At 39.7% G+C, this 24,024-nt stretch overlaps 1 protein-coding gene across 1 annotated transcript in view; it reads right to left on the bottom strand.

The window, feature by feature from the left end:
• LOC150090591 (glutamate receptor 1-like) overlaps window positions 1-24,024 on the bottom strand; it is a 194,034-nt gene that overhangs the window by 53,546 nt on the left and 116,464 nt on the right. The window contains exons 11-12 of the mRNA XM_090371710.1: window positions 22,476-22,641; window positions 19,213-19,281 (exon numbers count right to left, since the gene is read on the bottom strand). Coding sequence (XP_090227836.1) covers window positions 19,213-19,281; window positions 22,476-22,641 — 235 coding nt within the window. The remainder of the gene's footprint in view (window positions 1-19,212; window positions 19,282-22,475; window positions 22,642-24,024) is intronic.

Genomic DNA, 24,024 nt, shown 5'->3' on the forward strand with positions numbered 1-24,024 from the left:
GGGATTAATATGAGCAAGTTTAATTTTGAAACAGAGTTAAAATATGCCCAAGGAAATAGAAGTGCACATCTTCGTCCTTGGTTGTCATAGAATTTAATTTTCAAAAGGTTGAAAATGATTGAACTATATGTCAGATAGATGTCAGATGAACTAATGAGGCATATGGCAGAGAAGGAAAATGCATGGGATACATACAAATTAACACGTGACACAGAAGCCTATGATAGATACAAGTTGATCTGTAACCAAGTTACAAAGGAGGTTAGGCAGGCGAAGGCAGATTACGAGAAGTCCTTGGCAAAGGATGCGAAGAAAAACAGCAAAGAGTTCTTTACTTATGTAAACTATAGAAGGAAAGGGATGAATCAGATTGGTCCACTTCATATCGATGGGTCAACTGTTGATGATCCTGCTCAGGTAGCTAACAAACTAAATGAATATTTTGCATCGACATTTACACATGAGGAGTTATTCAGCGAGAGGAATGCCAGAGGTGTATTCAACTCTGGCAGTAAGCTAGAGAATCTTGTAATAACTGAGAGTAAAGTGGAGGAGAAATTGTTGAAGATAAACACAAGAAAGGCACCTGGGGTGGATGGAATCTATCCAGTTATATTAAAGGAGGCAGCAAAGGAAGTAAGCAAACCCTTAGCCATAATTATGAGAGCTTCCTTGGACTCAGGGGAGGTACCCATGGACTGGAGATGTGCAAAATGTGACCCCAATTCACAAAGGAGGATCAAAGGCTGACACAAGTAATTATAGACCTGTGAGTTTAACTTCTGTTCCCGGAAAATTAATGGAGGCACTGGTTAAAGAAGCACTGCAGGATCATCTAGACAAGACTTCAGTTATAGCTCAGACACAGCATGGTTTTGTTAAGGGGAAGTCTTGCCTGACCAATTTGATTGGATACTATGATGCAGTCACAAAAGAACTGGATGCAAGGAATAACTTTGATATTATATACTTGGATCTTAGAAAGGCTTTTGATACTGTTGCACATGGAAGACTGCTGCACAAATTGGAGCAGTGTGGCATTGGAGGCAAATTGCTGCTATGGATAAAGGGGTGGTTGAGGGGGAGAAGACAGAGAGTGGTAATCAATGAACACTGCTCATCGTGGACTAATGTTATTAGTGGAGACCCTCAGGGTTCAGTATTGGGTCCTTTATTGTTTTCGGTATTTATAAATGATATTGATGATTGTATATCAAGCTTAATGTCCAAGTTTGCAGACGATACATTAGCATTTAGCATTAGCATTAGTAGAGGCATATGATGCAAGAAAGCAAGCTTATTCAGCATCAGCCAAAAAAAAAAAAAAAAAAAAAACAACCACTACTCCCATTTCACCCCTCCATTCGTTCGAAATACCTGTCCAGCTGAGCCTTAAATTTGTTTAGGCTATCAACTTCAACAACAAGCGATGGAAGTCTATTCCACAAACCAACTGCCCGCTGGCTAAAGGCAAATTTCCGCACATCTATCCGACATCCGTCCTTCCTCAATTTGAATTTATGCCCTCTCAGGTGATTATTCTGAGCAAGAGGAAGAATCACATCGGCATTGAGCATGCTCAAGCCATTCAAAGCCTTATACACCTCTATCAGATCACCTCGCCGATGCCTATTCTCCAGGCTCTGTAATTTGCAAAACTTAAGCCTTTCTTTGTAACAGCAACCCTTTGTTCCATTCACTAATCTTGTTGCCCTTCTCTGCACTCGTTCCAGCAGCTCTACATCCTTCTTGAAATGAGGCCTCCAGACTCAAGGTGTGGCCGGACCAATGCCTTATACAAGGGAATAATCACATCCCTGTCCCTGCTAGAAAAATTCCTGTATATCATTGACAAGACACCATGAGCTACTCTTGCAGCTCGTCTGCACTGCTCAGAGAACTTCATATCTGCCTGCACAATTACCCCCAGGTCCTTTTCATTCTCTACCACTGTCAGCGTAGTACCACAGAGTTGATATGTTGATCTGGGGTTACTGTTTCCCATATGTAGTACTTTACATTTGTCAATGTTAAACTTCATTTGCCACCTCTCAGCCCATCTGCTCAACCTTTCCAGATCCTGTTGCAGCAGCATAGTATCAGTAGTGTCCTTAACAACCCTGCCAACCTTTGTATCGTCTGCAAACTTGGACATTAAGCCTGATACACCATCATCAATATCATTTATAAATACAGAAAACAACAATGGACCCAACACTGAACCCTGAAGAACTCCACTAATAACAATTGTCCACGTTGAGCAGTGTCCATTGATTACCACTCTCTGTCTTCTGCCACTCAACCATCCCTTTATCCATAGCAGCAATTTGCCTCGAATGCCACACTTCTCCAATTTGTGCAGCAGTCTTCCATGCGCAACAGTATCAAAAGCCTTTCTAAGATCCAAATATATAATATCAAAGTTATTCCCTGCATCCAGTTCTTTTGTAACTACATCATAGTATCCAATCAAATTGGTCAGACAAGACCTGCCCTTAACAAACCCATGCTGTGTCTGAGCTATAACTGAATTCTTGTCCAGATGATCCTGCAGTGGTTCTTTAACCAGTGCCTCCATTAATTTTCCTGGAACCGAAGTTAAACTAACAGGTCTATAATTACTTGTGTCAGCCTTTGATCCTCCTTTGTGAATTGGGGTTACATTTGCACATCTCCAGTCCATGGGTACCTCCCCTGAGTCCAAAGAAGCTCTCATAATTATGGCTAGGGGTTTTCTTACTTCCTTTGCTGCCTCCTTTAATATAACTGGATAGATCAAATCCACCCCGGGTGCCTTTTTTATGTTTATCCTCAACAATTTCTCCTCCACTTTCCTCTCAGTTATTAGAAAATCATCTAGCTCACTGCCAATGTTTACTTCACCTACGACATTCCCCTTCCTGAATAACTCCTCATGTGTGAATGTAGATGCAGAATACTCGTTTAGATTGTTAGCCACCTGAGCTGGATCCTCAACTGTTGAACCATCAACATCCAGTGGACCAATCTGATTCATCCCTTTCCTTCTTGAGTTTAAATAGGTAAAGAACTCTTTTCTGTTTTTCTTTGCATCCTTTGCCAAGGATTTCTCATAATCTGCCTTTGCCTGCCTAATCTCCTTTGTGACTTGGTTACAGACCAACTTATATCTATCATAGGCTTCCACGTCACCCATTAATTTGTATGTATCCCATGCATTTTTCTTCTCTGCCATATGTCTCATTAGTTCATCTGACAACCATTTAGGCCTGTACCTTGAACAATATTTCTTGATTGGTATGTAAAGCCTGGTAGCTTCCAAGATTAGTTCCTTGAATGCTTCCCATTTTGAATTTGCTGTTGGTAACATCATCAGTTGGTCCCACTGTATAGAATTTAAATACTGTCTCAGACCATCATAGTCGCCTTTACGAAAGCAAAAACCCTTCCCTTTACCTCTGATGGTAGTTACCTCCTTGAGTAAATCCCACTTCAGCACACTGTGATCACTGCCACCCAGTGGTTCCTTTATCTGCAGATTCCTAATGCATGAAGAATCCCTACTGATAATCAGATCAAGAGTATTACTCCCTCTAGTTGCCTCCCGAACATGCTGGTGTAGAAAACAATCATCCAATAAATCCACAAAAGCCTTGCTAGTGTGTGAGTGACCAACCCACAAATTCCAGTCAATATCTGGGAAATTAAAATCCCCCATTATAAGACTCTCTGATTTACTGGCCCGTTCTATTTACCTGTACAGTATCTTATATACTCATCAGAGTCATTAGGCCTCTAGCACACTCCTACTCTCAATTTTGATTTACCTATGCTTATGTCACACCAAACTGACTCGACACTGCCCTGTCCATCGATGTTGACTGGCTTCACTTCCTTGGATTTTATGTGTTTTTTAACTAATAGCATAACCCCTCCTCCTTTCCTATCCTGTCTATCCTTTCTGTAGACGTTGTACTCCCCAAATTCCAGTTCTGCATTCCTTATATCTGTGTGACACCACGTCTCTGATATCCCAACAATATCTGCCTTTGATGTTTTGAGTAATACCTCAAATTCATCAAATTTATTTACTAAACTCCTAGCATTGGTGTACACGCAAGTATACATGCACCTGTTTCTATTCTTAGCTACCCTAACACAACCCATGTGTTTACTTGTACCGCAATGACTTCCAGCAGTCTCTAAAATATCCTGCATCTTGTTTTTCAGGCTTCTGCTCATTCCAATAGAAGCAGTACAGTATACAAAGGTTAGCAGGGTTGTCAAGGACACTACTGACATTATGCTGCTGCAACAGGATCTGGAAAGGTTAAGCAGATGGGCTGAGAGGTGGCAAATGAAGTTTAACATTGACAAATGTAAAGTACTACATATGGGAAACAGCAACCCCAGAGCAACGTATCAACTCTGTGGTACTACACTGACAGTGGTAGAGAATGAAAGGGACTTGGGGGTGGTTGTGCAGGCAGATATGAAGTTCTCTGAGCAGTGCAGACGGGCTGCAAGAGTAGCTCATGGAGTATTGTCAATGATATATAGGAATTTTTCTAGCAGGGATAAGGAGGTGATTATTCCCTTGTATAAGGCAACGGTCAGGCCACACCTAGAGTACTGTATACAGGCCTGGAGGCCTCAATTCAAGAAGGATGTAGAGCTGCTGGAACGAGTACAGAGAAGGACAAGATTAGTGAATGGAACAAAGGGGTGCTCTTACGAAGAAAGGCTTAAGTTTTGCGAATTACAGTGTCTGGAGACTAGGCACCAGCGAGGTGATCTGATAGAGGTGTACAAAGCCTTGAATGGTTTGAGCATGCTCAATGCTAATGGGATTCTTCCTCTTGCTCAGAATAATCACCTGAGAGGGCATAAATTCAAATTGAGGAAAGACAGATGTAGGATAGACGTGCGGAAATTTGCCTTTAGCCAGCGGGTGGTTGGTAGGTGGAACAGACTTCCATCCCTTGTCGTGGAAGTTGATAGCCTAAATAAGTTTAAGGCTCGGCTGGACAGGTATTTCGAACGAACAGAAGGGTGAAGTGGAAGTGGTTATTTTTTATTTATTTATTTTACTTTAATTTTTTTGGCTGTTGCTGCATAAGCTTGCTTTCTTGCATCAAATGCCTCTACTAATGCTAATATCCGTAAACCGAGAAGGCCAATAGGCAACAGATATAGTTCAATCATTTTCAATCTTAAATTCTATGACAACCAAGGACGAAGATGTGCACTTCTATTTCCTTGGGCATATTTTAACTCTGTTTCAAAATTAAATTTGCCCATATTAATCCCAATTTAAACTCAAATTAGTATCCATCCTATCTTAAGCATCAACTGCAGATTATACAAAAGGTGAGTACCGTAAAATTATTGAAATGATTATTGGAAATAGAGGATGAATATACTATATGTGGGACCTGTTAATAAAAATATTCATTGCGTTGCATTGTTCTTCAGAAAATTTCATATAACTCCGTTGATTGTATATTTAGATTTAAAAAGCTGGGGGTGCTGCAATTCCACAGTGCCTACCAACAAGCCGCCCCTGCACGGTAGTATTATTGCTGCATCACTGGTGAATTGGAGTAGGATTGCTAATGCATTTAGCTTCTCATTTAGAATTAGAAGTGTAGTTATTATTTGGGATTCTCTGATTACATTGGTAAATTTGTTTTTTACTTATCATTTATAATTGCTTAAGGAACCACACCACTTTTGCCACCATTGTTTTGTATCGATAAGAAGCCTAATGTAGCCGAGTGCCAGGAGTGCGAGTGCAGTAGCACACACTCTTTGAGTGGACCAGGATTCAAGCCCATGACTGCTAAATACGATTAACATTTATATCGATTAATTTATTGTAAACTCCACTGACCTGGTGGTCATGCCGGAGTGTAAACAAGAACATTCAAATTTTAATTACATATAATTAATAACATTAACTTCATAGTATAACTGGTGCATAGTGTTATAAGTGCATTAGGTATATTTGTTTAGTGTAGTAATTTTAGTTATACTGAATTTTAACAAAAAGCATGCCTCAAGCTAGAGCAGCAGAGCAAAAGGCTCAAGCTAGTGGGAGTGCTATGGCTCTGGGAAGAACTGAGGGGAACAGTTATTCTCCAAATAACAGCCTTATGAAATGCATGGCTTGGATGATGTTTGCAGAGTTATCAAGACTGGGACATGACATTGCCAAGGGGGATGTCTTTGAGTGTGCTCGATACAAGAAGTGTGAGGATATTAGGCGTCACCTCAGTGTTATTATTGATCTTTATGAGAGCTTGAAGAACAGGGAGGATGCCCTTAAAGGAACAGTGGATGTAGTTGTGGGGGACCACTATCAGCAGTGTCAGTGGTCCTCCACAAAAATCTGCCAGGGGCAGATGAGCGTGTGGCCCATCAAGCTCTCATCTGCCCATATCAATGCCAGAGCTTGCACTTGATCAGGAAACATCCAAGGCAGAATGCGCTGGTTCCACAGGAGCTAGTTGTTGTTGGTTGGTGACTCTATTGTCAGAGAAATAGCAAATATTGTGCAAAAAAGGATAGGTAGAATAGAACCAGGGTTATGTCTGCTGGGGACAAAAGTTCGTGGTATTGTTGAGTAGATATGATCTTTTAAGGGAAAAAATGTTATTTTGCTATACACGTTGACACTAATGACATTAATTGTAAGAGACCTGCAAACATACTTAACAAGTACAGGGCACTGTTGAAAAAAAAGTTGCAAGTTATGGTTAAATTTGAAAGTGTCTGCAATTCTGCTCAGACACAATAGGAAGGAGTATATGCTAAGAGCCTTGTAAACCAATACAGCCCTGGAGAGACGGTGCAAGGCACATGGGGTGAATTTTTCACAGCATGGCCTGTGCTTGTTAAAAAGGCGAGACTACTTCTACAGGGCCGACCGGGCTAGCCAGGTGGGTAAAGTGCCTGCCTGGCAAACCAATGGTCGCAGGTTCGAATCCTGCCTCGGGCTTGGATCACAGTATAATGCAAAAACCTTGGGAGGTGCATTATGGCCACAGAAGCCAATGCACCAACAACTAAACAACAACTTCTGCAGGGATGGGATACACTTGAATAGAAAAGGTGCAAGAATATTGCCTGATGCTATCGAAGTAGTGTTAGGTGGGTCAGAAAACTACTACCTTGGGAGGAGACACAGACTAATAGATTAACAATAGCCGGAGGCAGAGGTAAAAGTGATTCTTGCACTGCTTCTACTGTAATGAGCTGCAACCTTGAAAGCAAGGTGCTGGGGATTTTGAGTACCGCTAGAAGTCATCATGAAACAAATAAATACATGGGTTGTTGTTTGTTTGTCATTTGATTTTTAGGAGCATTAGCAACTAAGGCCATATTACTCTGGAGATAATGTGATGGTCATTCCCTAACCTTTCCACATCCTCCATATTTGGTGGTCACGGGCTTGAACCCCCAGTCTAATCAAGAAGCGTATGCTATGCACTGCTGCTCCTGCCAACTTGGCTACGGAGGCGCCTACATGGGCTATGTTAGGGTAGCTAAGAGTAAGAACAGGTGCATGGATACTTGCATGTTCACCAATGCTAGGAGCATAGTAAATAAATTTGATGAATTTGAAGTGCTGGTCAAGGTATCAAATCCATTGTTAGGTTATCAGAAACATTGGCGTCACTCAGATATAAGCAATACAGAATTTGAATATGGGGAGTACAATGTATACAGAAAATACACACAGGATAGTAGGGGTGGATTGGTTATACTCTTAGTTAAGAAGCACATAAAATCTAAGGCAGTGCATCCAGTTGACACAAGTGGCCAGTGCAATATTGAGTCAGTTTGATGTGACATAGCCAGTGGGAAAACAAAAATGAGAATAGGAGTGTGTTATAGGCCTAATGACTCTGATGAATACAATGAACAACTGTACAGAGAAATAGAATTGGCCAGTAAATCAGAATGTCTTATAATGGGGGATTTTAACTATCAGCATATTGATTGGAACTTGTAGGTTGGTCACACTATTTCTTAGTTGGAACAAAAGCCTAGTAGCTTCCAAAATTAAATCCTCGAATGCTTCCAATTGAAAATTTGCTGTTGATAACATCATCATTGGTCCCATTGTATAGAATTTAAAAATGATCTGAGACCACTTTAGTCACCTTTATGAAAGCAAAAACCCTTTCCTTTATCCTTTATGGTAGTTACATCTTTCTTTAAGTAAATCCCACATCAGTACACTGTGATCACTGCCACCTAGTGATTCCTTTATCTGCAGATTCTTAGTGCATGAATAATCACAGCTTATAATCACCAGAGTATTACTCTCTGGTTGCCTCTCAAACATGTTGCTGTAGAAATCATCCAATAAATCCACAAAAGTCTTGCTAGTGTGCGAGTGACCAACCCACAAGTTCCAGTACGGTTGTTCATTGTACTCATCAGAGTCATTAGGCCTATAACACACACCTATTCTCATTTTTTCTTTCCCAGTGCTTATGTCACGCCAAACAGACTCAACATTGCATTGTCCACCCACATCAACAGGATGCACTTCCATAGATTTTATGTGTTTCTTAACTAACAGCATAACCCCTCCTCCCTTTCTGTCCTGTCTATCCTTCCTGTACACATTGTACTCCCCAAATTCCACTTCTGCACTGCTTATATCTGTGTGACACCATGTCTGTGATATCCCAACAATATCTGCTTTTGATGTCTTGACTAACACTTCAAGCTCATCAAATTTATTAACTATACTCCTAGAACTGGTGCACATGCAAGTATACACCGATGAGCAAAAAACATTATGACCAGCGAGTTGTTATGCAAATCGAAGCAACTGCAGGTGAATTATGGTGCGGGTTGGGACACGGTATTAAAAACACCTGATACTGAGCTCCATTAATCAGTGGTACTCTTCTTCAGATGGGAAAGGCAGCAGACTTAAGCAAGTTTGACAAAGGCCAAATTGTAATGGACAGATGACTGGGTCAGAGCATATCCGAAATGGCACGGCTGGTGAGGTGCCCATGGTCAGCTGTGGTAACCACGGCTGACCATGGGCACCCCACCAGCCGTGGTTAGTACCTAACGAAATTGGTCCGAGGAGGGGGAACCCACGAACCACCGGAGAGGTGTTGGACGACCACGGCTCATTGGTGCTCAGGGCGAGAGAAGGCTTTTCCCGGATTGTATGTGGCAACAGAATGGCGACTGTGGTGCAACTAGCTGGTAATTAGGATGCTGGTGACTGGAGTAATGTGTCACAACACAAAATACATTGAACCCTGCTGAAAATGGGACTGTGTAGCCGCAGGTTGCTCCGAGTGCCCATGCTAACCACAGTTCACTGGCGACAGCACCTACAATGGGCGCGCGAGCATCGAAACTGGACCTTCAGTGATTGGAAGAAGGTCGTCTGATCTGATGAATCACGTTTCCTGTTGCACCACGTGGACAGTTGGGTACATGTGCATCATTTACCTGGGGAAGTGATGGGGCCTGGATGCACCATGGAATGAAAACAAGCAGGTGGCAGCTGTCTTGTGCTTTGGGCAACGTTCTGCTGGGATACTCTGGGTCCAGTCATCCATGTGCTGGGCACTCTGACATCTACTACCTACCTAAACATCATCTCGTTTGAAATAACAAGTCACGTGACTGCCAAGGCGATCAGCCGTTGGTCCTCCCGAAGCCAGGAACTAAAGTTAGAACTTTTAATTCGGAACATTTATTTATTAATTATGACATCATTAGTAATTAATACTGATTGTCTATTGAGTTAATTAATGTGGTTATTAATTTTGGAATATATATTTGCATACCAGCTTTTGAAGGGGACTTTCTTTTACTGTGCATTGATACATCTGACTACTGACCCTTGGGTGACGTCAGCCCAAGAATACAATATGCAAATTTCTTCATCTCTTTCAGCGCCCCCTACTAACAAAAGTTGTAACTCTTCTTTTCTGTTAATTATTTAAATTCTTCAGTAGATATTTCTGGAGATTTGACTAAAATTCAGTAGAACCATTCATTCCATGAACATAAAAATTTCATTCCAACACAGTAAGATGGTTGAAAATAATGAAAATGCTGAAAGTTCACGGGATGTGGTTATCTCATCTGAGAGAGACAAATCGGAGACTTCTAATTCTCTGCTTCTTAGAATACCTGGCAAATCCTCCTCAAAGAAAAAGAAGCCCAAGAGGAGGTCGAGAGTTCGTACTCTGCGCTCCTCTTCCTGCAGAGACGAATAATAACTGTATATCACTTTCCATAGGCCGTAATCACTCAGCTTCCACCTTGGACCAAAGAATCTGTACACCAATAGCTGCCTCCATCCTCGAATCGATGGCAAACTCCACCTCAACTGCAGCCTTACCTGCAGCTCCAAACACTCCTGTGGCTGCTGCTCCTGAGATGCAAGTCTCCTCAGGTGTTCACCAGACTCCATTAGCTCTGCCACCTCAACTTGCCCCAGCAGACTCCTTGGCTACATAACTACCATCTGCTCTGTACCAAGTGGTCTCTCATCTGGGATCCCACCATCCAGTATGCTTGCCATACCTGCACCACCTGTTCTAGCTGCCCCCTTTAATGAGGGAGACACCAGCTCCCTCCATCAGACCATCTCAGTCTTCTACAGGAACTTGGTGGCACTCCTCAACCAAGACTCCAAAAGATTCACCAAAGCCACTGGAAACTATGTCCAGGAACTTTGGACAAGCCTAGAAACAATCATAACAGCTCTTCTAATCGAGAATGAGAAGCTAAAAGCTGTTAACGAAGAAATCGAGACGAGATCTAAAATATTGGAAAAGGCCTTAGACATCTGCGCTAAGCTTCCCCAGTCTTCACCCCAGCGGGAACTGGGCCTAAGCACAGAACCTGAATCAACTACAGTGCCCTCTTATGCCGGTTCTGTATTTAAGAACCTTCCAACCTCTAAACTGGGTGCCTCCATCCAAGGGCAATCATCACAGACCAGTCGACAGAACCCCCAGCATATAAGAAAGAGAACCCTAATAAAACAGCAGAATCTGGTGGTTATCAGACCCATTAACTCCAAAGAACCACATACAAGTGAACAAATCAAGACCAAAATAATGACAGAGTTGAAAGATGATCTTAAAACTACAAAAATAAAAGCAATAAGAAAAACTAGAAATACAGGCATAGTGATCGAAACAGAAACTAAAAAAGAAGCTAACAAAATTATAACTAATGCAAAGATAACGACAATGGGTTTAAAAGCAGAGACGCTAAAAAAGCTGGGCCCTCTATCATCATTTTTGACCTCAGTGACAACCTGACCCCACAGCAGCTCACTGAGGAACTTTACTGTAGGAACTTCCAGGAGTACTTCCCAGACTTAGAGGCAGATGCTTTAATCACACTTAAATACTCGAAAAAAGTCAAAGGAGGAGGAGGCAAAAACTGGATTGTTCAACTCAACCCAATCGCCTGGAAGGTCCTAAACAATCAAGCAAGGGTATACATAAACTGGGACAGCCACCACTTTCGCGAACACATGGCTGTGCCTAAATGCTTCAAGTGTTGCAAGTTCGGCCACACCTCGCACACTTATATCCAGACAGTGCCAATGTGCAGCCATTGTGCTGAAAAAGGCCACAAATTTAACAGCTGTCCTAACAAAACCAAAGATCTTATTTGTGTGAACTGTAAAGTTTCAAAATGGACTCGGCACATTCCATCAGAGACAGAAAATGTCCAACATATATAAAAGCCAAGGGTCAGCACCAACAACGGATCATTATGGGGAGACACCTTAAAAAATTTCTCTTCGAAGAGGTTAAAATAATGCAAATTAATGCACAACAGGCCCAGGCTGTGGTTGGCCAAATCAGGATTCGGACAGACGAGGACAACACAGATGTAATTATCCTGCAAGAGCCGTGTGCTTATAAGAACCAGGTCAGTGGCTATCCCTTGACCTACAAAGTCATCCAGGTGGAAGGGGAAACCCCCTGGGCAGCAATAGTGTAAGAAACCCTGACATCACAGCCACAAAGATAACCCAACTTTGCACATCCTGGGCTGTATGTGCCCATATTATTACAGCGCTTGGAAACTTTTACGTCATCGCCCTATATTGCCGTCCAGGCGAAGATATTATCGGGGTTATAAGATGCCTTCAAAGTGTATTAAACACTCTCCCAGGAGGGAGAATTATCGTTGGGGCAGATGTAAAATGCAGGTCTCCCACGTGGTACAGCACACCACCAGACCATCGAGGAGCAACAAACGGCCAAAGACTGGAGGACTACCTGGGTAACTCCCACCCTTCAGAATCCTCAATCAGCCAAACAACCTCCCCACTTTCAGCAGCACCCTTTGGGAAGCCACCATTGACATTTCTCTTGCTACAAGAAACATAGCCAGCTATATCTCTGACTGGAAGGTCCAAGATGATTGGACTACCTCGGACCACCGAACCATTACACGCAGGATCACAAAAAACCGCAATACACAACCCATTTCCAGAGTAATGCAACATAGATATGCAATAGAAAAAACAAACTGGGACACGTTCAGGGGTACCCTGCTGGAAGTGGTGGGACAACAGCAGCAGAAACTCATGAAACTCAAAATCCAAACCTTCTTCAAAAAGAGATTAAAACCCTATTAACACAAGTCTGCAATGCCATGATTAAAACGAAAAAATCTTCTCCGGGGGCGGAGCCCTGGTGGAACGAGGAGTTTCAAAGGATGAGAAAGGAGGTACAAGCCAAACGGAAAGCGTACCAAAGGTCATGAAGATCCTGGCCTGACGTGGAGGTTAAAACTTAAACAAGTATATCGAACAGCAAGAAACGTGTATATGCAAAGAATAAAGAAATCAAAGCAGCAATCCTGGGAATGACTTGTCTCTTACACGGGAAATTCGAACCCCTGGGGGGGGGTGTACAAAATCACCATAAACTCCCTGGGGGGAAGTGAACACCGCTACGGAAACCCCACAGGGAAACCTAACCACCACCTGGAGGGACTCAGTCTCAAATATCTTAAACGTTTTTCATCTAAACATTAATCCAACAACTGAGCAGCATGAGATCTGCCGAGAAAATGAAACCTATTGGACTGGACAAGTTGAACCGCAGTTCACACAGGAAGAACTCCTAGCCGCGGCAGCTCTTATCAAAGGGAAAAAAATGTCCGGAGCCCAACTTGTTTGAGCCTGAGATTGTGAAGAAGTTTGTGGAGCTTGCCCCGGAGCTGTTGTTGCACCTATTCAATCTCTGCCGGCACACTGGCAGAGATTGAATAGGTGACTGGAAGACTGGATGACTGGAAGGTTGCAAATATGAAACAGATCCTTAAAAATCCGACAAAACCACCTCATCTACCAAGTTCATACAGGCCCATAGCCCTATTATCTGTATGCAGCAAGCTCCTAGAGCGTCTCCTCTAGTACGGATCCAAAACCACTATGAGAAAGCAAACCTAGTATCACCAAACCAATATGGCTTCAGACTGGGGCATTCCACAGTTGATGCTCTACAGGCACTGCTCACTCAGGCCCGCCAAACAGACAGGAAATACTTCCTGATGATTACAATAGATTTCGTGGGGGGCGTTCGACACACTACGGTGGCCGAGTGTCCTCCGCAGGCTCAGGCAAGCAAAATGTACCGGACAATCTGTTCAATATCATGAAAAGCTACCTCTCAAATAGGGTGATCACAGTAAACGCTCCTTATCCGAAACTCACAAGACGGATACACCATGGCTGCCCCCAGGGCTTAGTCCTGGGACCAACCTTATGGAACTTGGTGATGGACAAATTTCTACACCTTGACCTCGGGGAGGTTTGTTCACAAGCCTTCGCTGATGACCTCATCCTGACAGTGGCTGTAAATTACAGGGCCCCAGCTTGAGACCTTGGCAAACCATGCACTCCAAATCCTCCAGGACTGGGCAAAATCACACTGCTTGACCATATTACCATCGAAAACAAATTCTGGTTCTTAAAGGAACTCTCTGTATAACAAGACCACCACAGATTAAAATTGGAAATAAGATCGTAAAGTTGTTGGAGCAACTCAAATATCTTGGCATAGTACTAGACAGAAACCTCTTTCCAAGCTCATCTCAAATACATAAGAACCAAAGTAAGAAGCCATGGTTGCTAGGATCTCCTGTCGGGACTGGAGTCTCAACAAGCGAACTCTCTCACTGCACTACAAAGCTATCTTCATTCCTGTGATTATGTATGCAGCCGGAGTTTGGTTTAGCAAGGCTATGACTGCAGTAAACAGACAAATCCTGGATTCCACTCAATGCACAATCCTGCTCTCCACTGCTGCACTGTGAGTACTCATGCCCTCCAGGTCCTGGTGGGGAGGCCCTCAACCTGGTGAGAACTGGCATGTTGTATCATCTTTCAAAGGGCGTGTCTCAGACGTGCTTGGGATTCGAGCTGAATCTAACCAACAACCAAAAAATGGAGAAGAGGAGACTTCGAGCACATATGCAGCAGGTGTGGCAGGACCGATGGACAAAGTCAACCAAGGGGGACATCACCAGGAGATTCATCCCAGATATAAGCAGAGTTTATCCAAAATCCCCAACATGGTTTTCTCCAGGTCTGTATGCCATCTATTTGCTTACTGGCCATGGTGCAATAAAGGCAAAACTAACAACCTTTGGCCTAGAAGAGGATCCAACATGCTCCTGTGGAGGAACTGAGGACTGGGATCACCTCATGAATGAGTGCCTCCTCTATGATGACCTCCGCAGCCAGCTTATCACAAAGCTGACTTATATACCAAAAGGCAAAGAAAACCACCTAGTGGATACTAAGGATGAGTATCAAGTTCTCACCAACTATGCACAGCAGCTTTTCTTGAGGAGAAGACAGCTAATCGCAGCAACGTGATAACCAGTGGTGAGCTATAGTGGTCTTGCAAGAGCCCATTGTTATTTTTTTTTGAAAGTATGCAAGCCCATTGTTGAGACGATCATTTATTTTACAAATAAAATCCTGAATACAATTATTGAGTATCCGGAGCCAAATCTACAGAGGAGCGAGGGGGGGCTCCATTCCCACCATTTTAATGGTGCAATCGATCAGTTATGTATTTTAGAATTGCTTCATTTTTGATTTAATTACAGTCCGACCTCTGTTTAACGAACTTCTTTATAGCGAATTTTTTTGATTTCCCTTGATAATTACATTTAAAATAGTTTCTGTTGAACAAAGAAAATTTCCATGTAACGAACGGATTAGGAGAGACAACTGTGTATGCATTATTCTCACCTCTGGCCTTTAGGCAATTTAGGTAATTAGAAAGTGCGAATTAAGGATGAAAGGGATTACTGTTTCACAATGTTAGTGGTGTCCGTAAAACCTATGCAGTCACATACCGAGAAGTTGCGCTAGTCAATATGCTTTCCATAGCCAGTCAGAGGATTAAGAAGATTCTCGACACGGATTATTGCCTTTGTCAACTTGTGTTGTGGTTCCCCTTTACTCCGACAAACGGGCAATAAGTTTTTTGGAGAAGTGAGTGATCCAAGCCTTCCAATAAATTCTCTTGTCTGTTTACATGGTCACAGTAGCAGAATACCATGTCATTCCGAAATTTTGCACTGTTTCAAAGAACTAGTGACAGTAGCAACATAGAGGGGGATTCTGGCAACTAAGAAATTATATAAACTTTATGAAGATGAAATGTTGGCATTTTTTGAAACTTTGTCGAGCCTTTCACTGTGTAGAAAATGTTCTAAAATATAATGGCATACAGACAATAATTAAAAAAAAAAAAAAAACTATCACCAATCTCCAAAAAACTAGTGTAAGTTAAGGATGATTGCTAAAAATGTGGAAACTATAAAGATCGATCGTGTGTTCAGGCCACGATGAGCAGCTTGTAGCTTGCGGACGGCAATTGTGGGTTGGAGGAATTATCCCGCTTTGTGCAAATGTTTTGAATCAGAAGTTTAAATATTCTGGATTATTAATTCGACTTAAATTTGGAATTTCTTAACCATTTAGCACTAATGATCGACATCCTGCAGGAGCTCTCTTACCTTTCAGAAGCTTTACAGAATCACAACAGTAAAAGCATATAAATTAATTATTCGAACTATCAGTGCTATTGCTAATTTGAAAAATTCTGAAGGATATTATGAAGCTAAAATTGAGAGCATGTTGAAGTGGAAAGAATTTGAATGAATCAAAATCGAAAATAAAAAAAATTACCTTGTGACAAGTTATTAATGCAACAGAGTGATTTTAAATTAAATAAAGAAAATAATGATACCATTGAAAGAAATTTTAAACATACGCTACCCGAAATTGTGGAATGTGAAAGAACTTTCGTCTCAGTGGGAAGACGGTGAAAACTGAATAAGAAATTTAAGTTTTCTGATAAAATATGAAATTAAAATTAATGATTTTAGAGATTTTGTCGAAGACAGTTTATCTTTAAAATCAAGTGAAATTACTTTTTTAATGCTCCTAAAAAACCCAAATAACAACAACATAACAACAACCAAGAAAGTGGACAACTTTGCCAATTGCAGATAAAATTAGGATTTTGCAAGCTGTAAATAATGGTGTGCATTCTAAGACTGATATCACCAAACATTCCTAAGAGTACTCTATTCACTATTCTGAAAGATCAGAAAAAGATTGAAAGTTTAAATAAATCTGCCACACCAGGTAGGATTTGTGTATGAAGGGCAAAGTATCCAGATGTTGATAAGGTACTTTTGGAATGGCTAATGATGACACGGGCAAAAAAACGTTTTTGTAGATGGAAATCTTTTAAAAGCTAAGGCTAAATCGTTTGCACACTGAATGGAGATTGAAGAATTTAAAAGTCCATATGGATGGTTTCAGAAATTTAAGACTCAGCATGGCCTGTCTTTCAAAAAAAGTGTGTGGTGAAAGTACAGCCAGGGACATTGATACTACAAAGAAATGTAAAGAAAATCATTTAAAAAATGTTTTGCTAATATACGACCACAATGACATCTTCAATGATGATGAAACTGGACCTTTTAAATTGCTACCAGATAAAACACTTATATTTAAAAGCGAGAAATGTAGTGGCAGAAAAAAAAGGCCAAATAACGGATTACCATTCTCCTAGCACCAAACATGTTGTTGTTGTTGGGTTTTTTGGAGCATTAGCAACTAAGGCCATATTGCTCCGGTGCAGTGGTCATTCCCTGACCTTTCCGCATGCTTCGTATTTGGTGGTGACGGGCTCGAACCCCGGTCTAATCAAGAAGCATGTACTACGCACTGCTGCTCCTTCCCACCTGGCTACGGAGGCGCCGACCCACCAAACATGTCTGGCACAGAGAAGCTTCCTCTTTTAATCATTGGGAAAGCCCAGAAGCCGCAATGTTTTATAGGTTTGAAGACATTACTGACTATGTATCGAGCAAATCAAAATGCATGGATGACACCACAAATCTATGAAGAACAGATCAGACACCTAGATTGCAGGATGAGTTAGAGAATACAAAAATTTTGCTGTTTGTGAATAACTACACCACTGGTTGTCAAGTAAATGACCTATGTGCAATCACTGTTGAGTACCTACCACCAAATATGATGTCAGTTCTTCAGCCACTTCGTCAAAGTTTAATCCAGTATTTTAAGAAAAATTACTGAAAAATACTATTAAACAAAACTGTGCTATGTCTTGAAAGCAAAATTCAATGTGAAATCGACATCCTGCAGGCAATGTGTTTCAGCATGGGATGAAGTTGATGAAAAAGTGATCACCACTGCTTCAAACATGCTGGATTTAATATGGCCTTGGATGATGCAATGTGTGAAATTTCACATGCTTCTTCCTCTATTAATTGTGAAGAACAGTCTGATAATAGGGAAGAAATATTTGAGCATGTGCATCATTACCTAAACTTAGAAGAAAATTTAAGCTTCAAAGATTATACAGAAGTGGATGCGGACATTGAATGTTTCAGGACATGCACGAATGAAGTCAAGGGCAGCCTAACTGCAAAAGTGAAATAACTGCTATCACATACCTTCATAATTCTCTTTTAAAACATGCTCTACCAATGAAACAGCATGTTTTGAAAAAATACTTTTAAAGTACAAAACAATTCTCTTGTTAGGTCTTGATACGTATGCATCCTATGTAGTGAAATTTACAATTTAATTGTAACCTTACTGCACTCTACGATCAATGCAAAATTAACAATCATGATTTTCTTGTTTAATACTACAGTACTGATTATAAATAAAATTATACTATATTGTATTAGTAGAATTACGTTAAATGTAGTTCAAGCTTTTGTTACTGATTTTATGAATGATCAATAAATGTCCTCGATATAACAACTGTTTTCTCATTCCCCTGGGGGGGGGGGGTCATTATACAGGGTGTCCAGGCTAGAGGTATCCAAAAATAACAGCTTATAATACGAGAACCACTCATTACATTTTCTCAAACGAAAGCACAGTCAATAGGAAATCTCTCCACGATTTGTTTTGTCATGCTGTCAAGGTCATTAGTGCAGGCACATCACTAGTAGTTGTGCACACGCAAAAACAGCATAAGAACGGCTATTGCATAAGTCAATGCCTGGTTAGGAGTGCACAAAAGTGGCATCATCTGTCCATTTTTTTCATAGAGCCCACAGTAATGGGACACACTTACCTTGACATGCTGCAGATCTTTGCTGTTCCACAGATTCCCCACGTCTGAGGTTTCAGCAAGATGGTGCTCCACCACACTTCCATCGAGATGTTACCATGTTTTAGACCAACACTTTTCCTGGACGTTGGATCAGAAGAGGAGGCCCAACTGCCTGGCCACCTAGATCTTCGGATATGACTCCATTGGACTTTTTTGCATGGGGCTTTATTAAAGACTGTGTGTACTAGAGAAAAGTTTGGGATTTGGACGATTTGAAACAGCTTATCGTTAAAGCAGTTGCTCTAATGCCTCAGATGTTGGAAAACACTTGACAAGAGCTCGAATATCGTTTTGACATCTGTTGAGCTACAAAAGGTGCCCACATTGAACTTTACTAACCTTCATAAAAACTTGGTGAGTTACTCTGTATAATAACAAAAAAATTATTTTAATACACCTTATAGATGCTGAGTATATGTGTGTATTTTTGGATATCTCTAGCCTGGGCACTTGTATAGAGTTTTGATTGTACTGCACTAAAATGATATAAAAACAACTTAATAAAATAAGCTCAAACCTTAAAGAAGTTCTCAGTAGCACCACCAGCCAGCACACCAAGCTGTGGATTTCCTTTAGATACTGTGCTCTGTGGAAGGAAAGGGTAAAAAAAAGTATTAAAAAGAATTTTATTGCAATTGAAATCAAAATAAAAGGTACTAAAAATTCAAAATAAAAATCAATTGCTTCTATTTTTCATCCTCTTTAAGTACCAAGAGTAACAAGCTAGTTATCACAGTTTTTCTTTATATTTTATAGTAATATACTGTAGTATAATTTGCCATTCCAAAATATCTATGATTAATAATGTTCATAGGAGGATACATAAATGCAATTATCATATATTAAAATGTTTAATGGCATATACAGTATGTGTTACCATAAAAGCCTGAAATCCAGTAAATCCTAGGATTTACCAATTCACTTTTGCCAATTCAATTTAGAAATGTCTAAATTTCTAAATTGAATTTCAAACATTTAAGAAGAATGTTCTGTTTATACTCCAACATGATTAATTGTAAACTCCTCTGACCTAGTGGTCAAGGAGTTTACAAAAGTCTGAAATATCAAAAATGTTCCATATCAATGGTTCATTCACTTTTCTGATTTTTAAACAAGAGTATAGGGACAGACATGGCTGCTATCTCTTCAGGGTTGCCCAGGTAACATATTCACTATAAACGGAATATAGTGAATGTATAACACAGACAACCTTTAATGAAAAATAATTCACAAATTATTATCAAATGGGTTTTAAAAATGTTAACTCTTAAATACTAGGGTTTACTGTATCAGAACAGTAAAAGTCCGAAATAACGTGAAATATAAGTTGACATTTTGGGCTTAATAAACAGGATTTCAGTCAAATAATAGAAACAATTTAGACTTTTACTAATTTGCTTTGGTAGAAGTCCAAATTTCGGGCTTTTACTAAAGTGAATTAGTAAATTCTGTGATTTACCAGATTTGGGACTGTTACAGTAACCTATATTTCATTAGTAAGAATCACTGAAACCAGGTCGTGAATTTTTATAACCAGTGCTTTTTTTGGGACGGTATGCAACAGTATGGCGTACTGGCACCTTTATTAACGGTGACATGTGATATTTGGATGCAGTACACTTTGAAATTTGAAATATTGCGTAAATTTTTTCGCATGTTTACTGACTATTGAAATAAGCTTAAAGTTATTTAACTAAATTTGCATTTTTTACTGTCTATTGTTAAGATATTTTCTATATAAAACTTTATAACCGTTTTTAGAATTCTAAATTACTCAGTTGGACCTCTGTTTAACGAACTCCTTTGATAGCGAATTTCTTTTTTAAATTCTCCTTGGAAATTATATTTAAAATAGTTTCCGTTGCGTGAAGAAAATTTTCATATAACGAATGGCTTAGGAGAGACAACTGGGTACGCACTTTTTGCACTTCTGGCCTTCAGGCAATTTAGGAAATTAGTGCTGCTGCTAAGCAAGAATTGAGAGAGCTAAAGGGGTTAATCATTCTACAACTTAGTGGTACCCGGTAAAACCTATCCGACCACCTGTCTGTCCCACATATGGAGAAGTTGAGCTGGTCAACAGTGAGCAGATCAAGCAGTATTCCCAATGGGCTCTGGTCCACCTTCTACTGCAGTGGTATCCAACTTTTTCCTGTACAGGGGCCATAATCAAAGTTTGATTTCTTTCAGGGGGCCACACTGAGTGATTCGAGAAAATTAGTGTGTTACATTTTCCATATCTTGTTACATGTAAAAGGAAGTTTGTTTTCATGTTACCGTTTTTTATTTTCAGGTTATATATAAAAAAAATGCAAATTCACAATGCTTTTATGTGTATGTCACTAATTTATTTTTTAGATTTTATTAAAATAAAAAAAATCACTTACTTTTGTTTTTCAAAAAAAATACCTTGCTTTTGCCTTTCAATGCTAACTTTAGAAAATTTACAACCTGAAAGGATCACTGCTTAAGATGAATATAAGGTGAATAAATAAAAATAATGATACACATAAAATTGAAAATATTCGAAAATTTTATTAAGCACAATACACAATTACATTTACTAAACAAATTTAATGAGAAAAATTTTTTGATAATTAGCAAAATTTAAAATGCTGTTTTAATTCACTTTCCGCGTGGGTTGTAGGCTGAACACTGCTGTGAATTGACTGTAAGCACCTAAGTTCTAGAATTAGCAGAGAGAGTGATTTTCTTTTAGCCCGACAAATAGTGATGTTGTTTCTCAGAAGTGCGTTATCGACATTTTTCTGTAAATTTTCCCTATCTCTGTTTACATGGTGACAGTAGCTGAATATCTGAATAACACCGACATTTCTGAAGTTTCAAAAAAAAAAAAAATTCAAATTTAAGAACTAGTGACAATATCGATGATAAGAGAAGTAAAATGAGGACAACGAAAGTATTAAACCTTCTAAACGTGAAATGTTGACATTTGGTGAGAATGAAGTTAGAAAATTGTCAATTAAGTTTCAGTTAAATGAAAGAGATACAATTTGTGCATTTCGGGAATACCTAATCAAAAAGACAGTTTCGGAAAAATTGAACAGCATTTGATGAATGCTCTGAGTATGATACCAATTTCATCGAGTGAATGCGAACGAGGATTTTCACAAATGAATCTGATCGTCAGCCCGACCAGAGCTTCGTTGATAACAAAAACAATTTCTTCACTATTATTTCTTAAAATTTTAGGCCCACCGCTGATATGCTTCGATCCAGCAAAATATGTCAATTCGTGACTGCTTCGGAAACAACATTCAGCATCAGACACAAACAGAAAGAAAAGAAGTCGGCATAGTGTGTTGGATGAGAACTCAATAAAAATTTGGAATATTCTATAAAAACTTTCTTATGAAATTATTTTTACTTATTTTTTTCTAATTTTTACTTATTTTTACACATTTAATTACGTTTTATATACTTCAATAATAAATTTATGCTTAATAAACTGTGTGTTAATATACTTAATTTGTTTTTCTTATTCCAAAAACATTACTATTAAAGTAACAATATCAGGCAATTATTTTTTAAAGCACTGTACTTTTCATGTCCTTTTAATTTTCAATTTTTCATGATAGCAAAGGATGAGTACCGGCACCTATTTTTTTTTACAAAAAAAGCACTGGTTATAACAATGCTGGTGTTGATTTGCAAACTGGACTTAATTCGTATTTCGATTAATTCGTATTCGAAAATAATTTAAACTAATCAGATTTTAAACTTTATTTTAAAGTTTAAAACAAGAAACTACATGTTTACCTCCATGAGAGCAAAGCTATCAGGGAAAGGATTTGTAGAAGTAGATGTGCTTGCTGACTGAGTTCGGTCCTGGATAATCAAAGAAGCTAGACTGGAGATGTACATACACACAACAACTAAAGTAAATATCCACCAAACTGTTGTAACAAACCGGTGTGATATTGACCTACATAAGAAATTACATAGTCTAAAGTTTAATATAATTTTTAAAAATTTGTCAAAAGTCATAACATTTGTATTTCATCAAAGATAATTGTTAAATATTATGCAAGGGATGTTCAGTAAGTAAGGTACAAATGAGCACAGAAAGAAATGGATATGGAATATGTACAAAAGAAAATGTAATTTTCTTGCCTAATAGTATAAAAGCTACAATATGGGCAAGCAGTGCACTTTGTCATATATTCATATGCATTTATCCCAGGGGCTCACATCTGGTGAGTATGGGCTTAGCAAATCGAGGGTCCTGAGCTGGTTATCATCATTCGGGAATTCGTGCAGAATAAGCCTCAAGCTTCCTCACATCATATGGCTAATAATAATGAAACATAAGCAAAAATAATGATAATGAAAAGCATCACCCAGTTTTTGCATATAAAAAGATGCATGCCCATAGAAATTCACCTTGAGAGATGTTGTTCATTAAAAGAGATCAAGATGATAAATATTCTATACAAAGACAGCTCTGTAACCCTAAGGATTTTATACATGTTATATGCAGTGTTTTCTCATTACCTTCTGTACTAAGAAAGACCAAGTTTGCTGTGAAAATGTGCAATCTTTCTCCATGATGGTGTCATACAAAACCCAATAATGGTTCAAACAGCACTGAACAGAGGTTACGGCAAATCCATAACCATTAGACCAGTGTTTCCCAAAATACTGAGATCTCCGGACCCCTTCAAAAATCAAATAAGTTTGCAGAGGTATTCTGTGTGTTATCAGACACTCAGTCTAAAACACTGATGGATCCAATATCTTTCTATTACAGAAGATTTAGGAGAAGTCCGGTTGGCCTGCCTCTCTAAAATCCACTCGTGCACACCTCCTCGATGGTAAGCCCAGTTACGTCACTTAGGTAGGTGGCAATGAACGTGTAGAGGGGTTCTCTTCAAGATGCCTAGTCAGTGTGAAGATAAAAGACCAAACCCTCCAGCATATGACAGCACAACGAAACAAATGGCCCTCAGACCCCAGCAGCTTTCACTCCTCCTCTTACGGCAGCAAGAGGATCACAGTGGAAGCAGAGGGTGTTAAGAATCTCTGGGTATGACCAGGCTGCCATGCACAAAAACTGAACTTGGCCTGTTACAACGTAAGATCACTCATCGGTGAAGACAGGATATTAGAGCTGGAAAAGGAATTAAAAAATGTGAATTGGAATATCATCGGTTTGGCTGAAACAAGAAGAAGAAATGAATCATTTATAAGTTTATCAAGTGGAAATCTGCTGTACACCAATGGAAACAGTGAAAAAGGAGTGAAGGTGGAGTTGGGTTTCTGGTCCATAAAGATTTAAAAAACAACATTTTGGAATTCAAATGTACAT

Source organism: Mastigoproctus giganteus, chromosome 1, assembly GCF_048544385.1.
Source record: "Mastigoproctus giganteus isolate SK-2022 chromosome 1, ASM4854438v1, whole genome shotgun sequence".
In the NCBI taxonomy this organism is placed as follows: Eukaryota; Metazoa; Arthropoda; class Arachnida; order Uropygi; family Thelyphonidae; genus Mastigoproctus; species Mastigoproctus giganteus.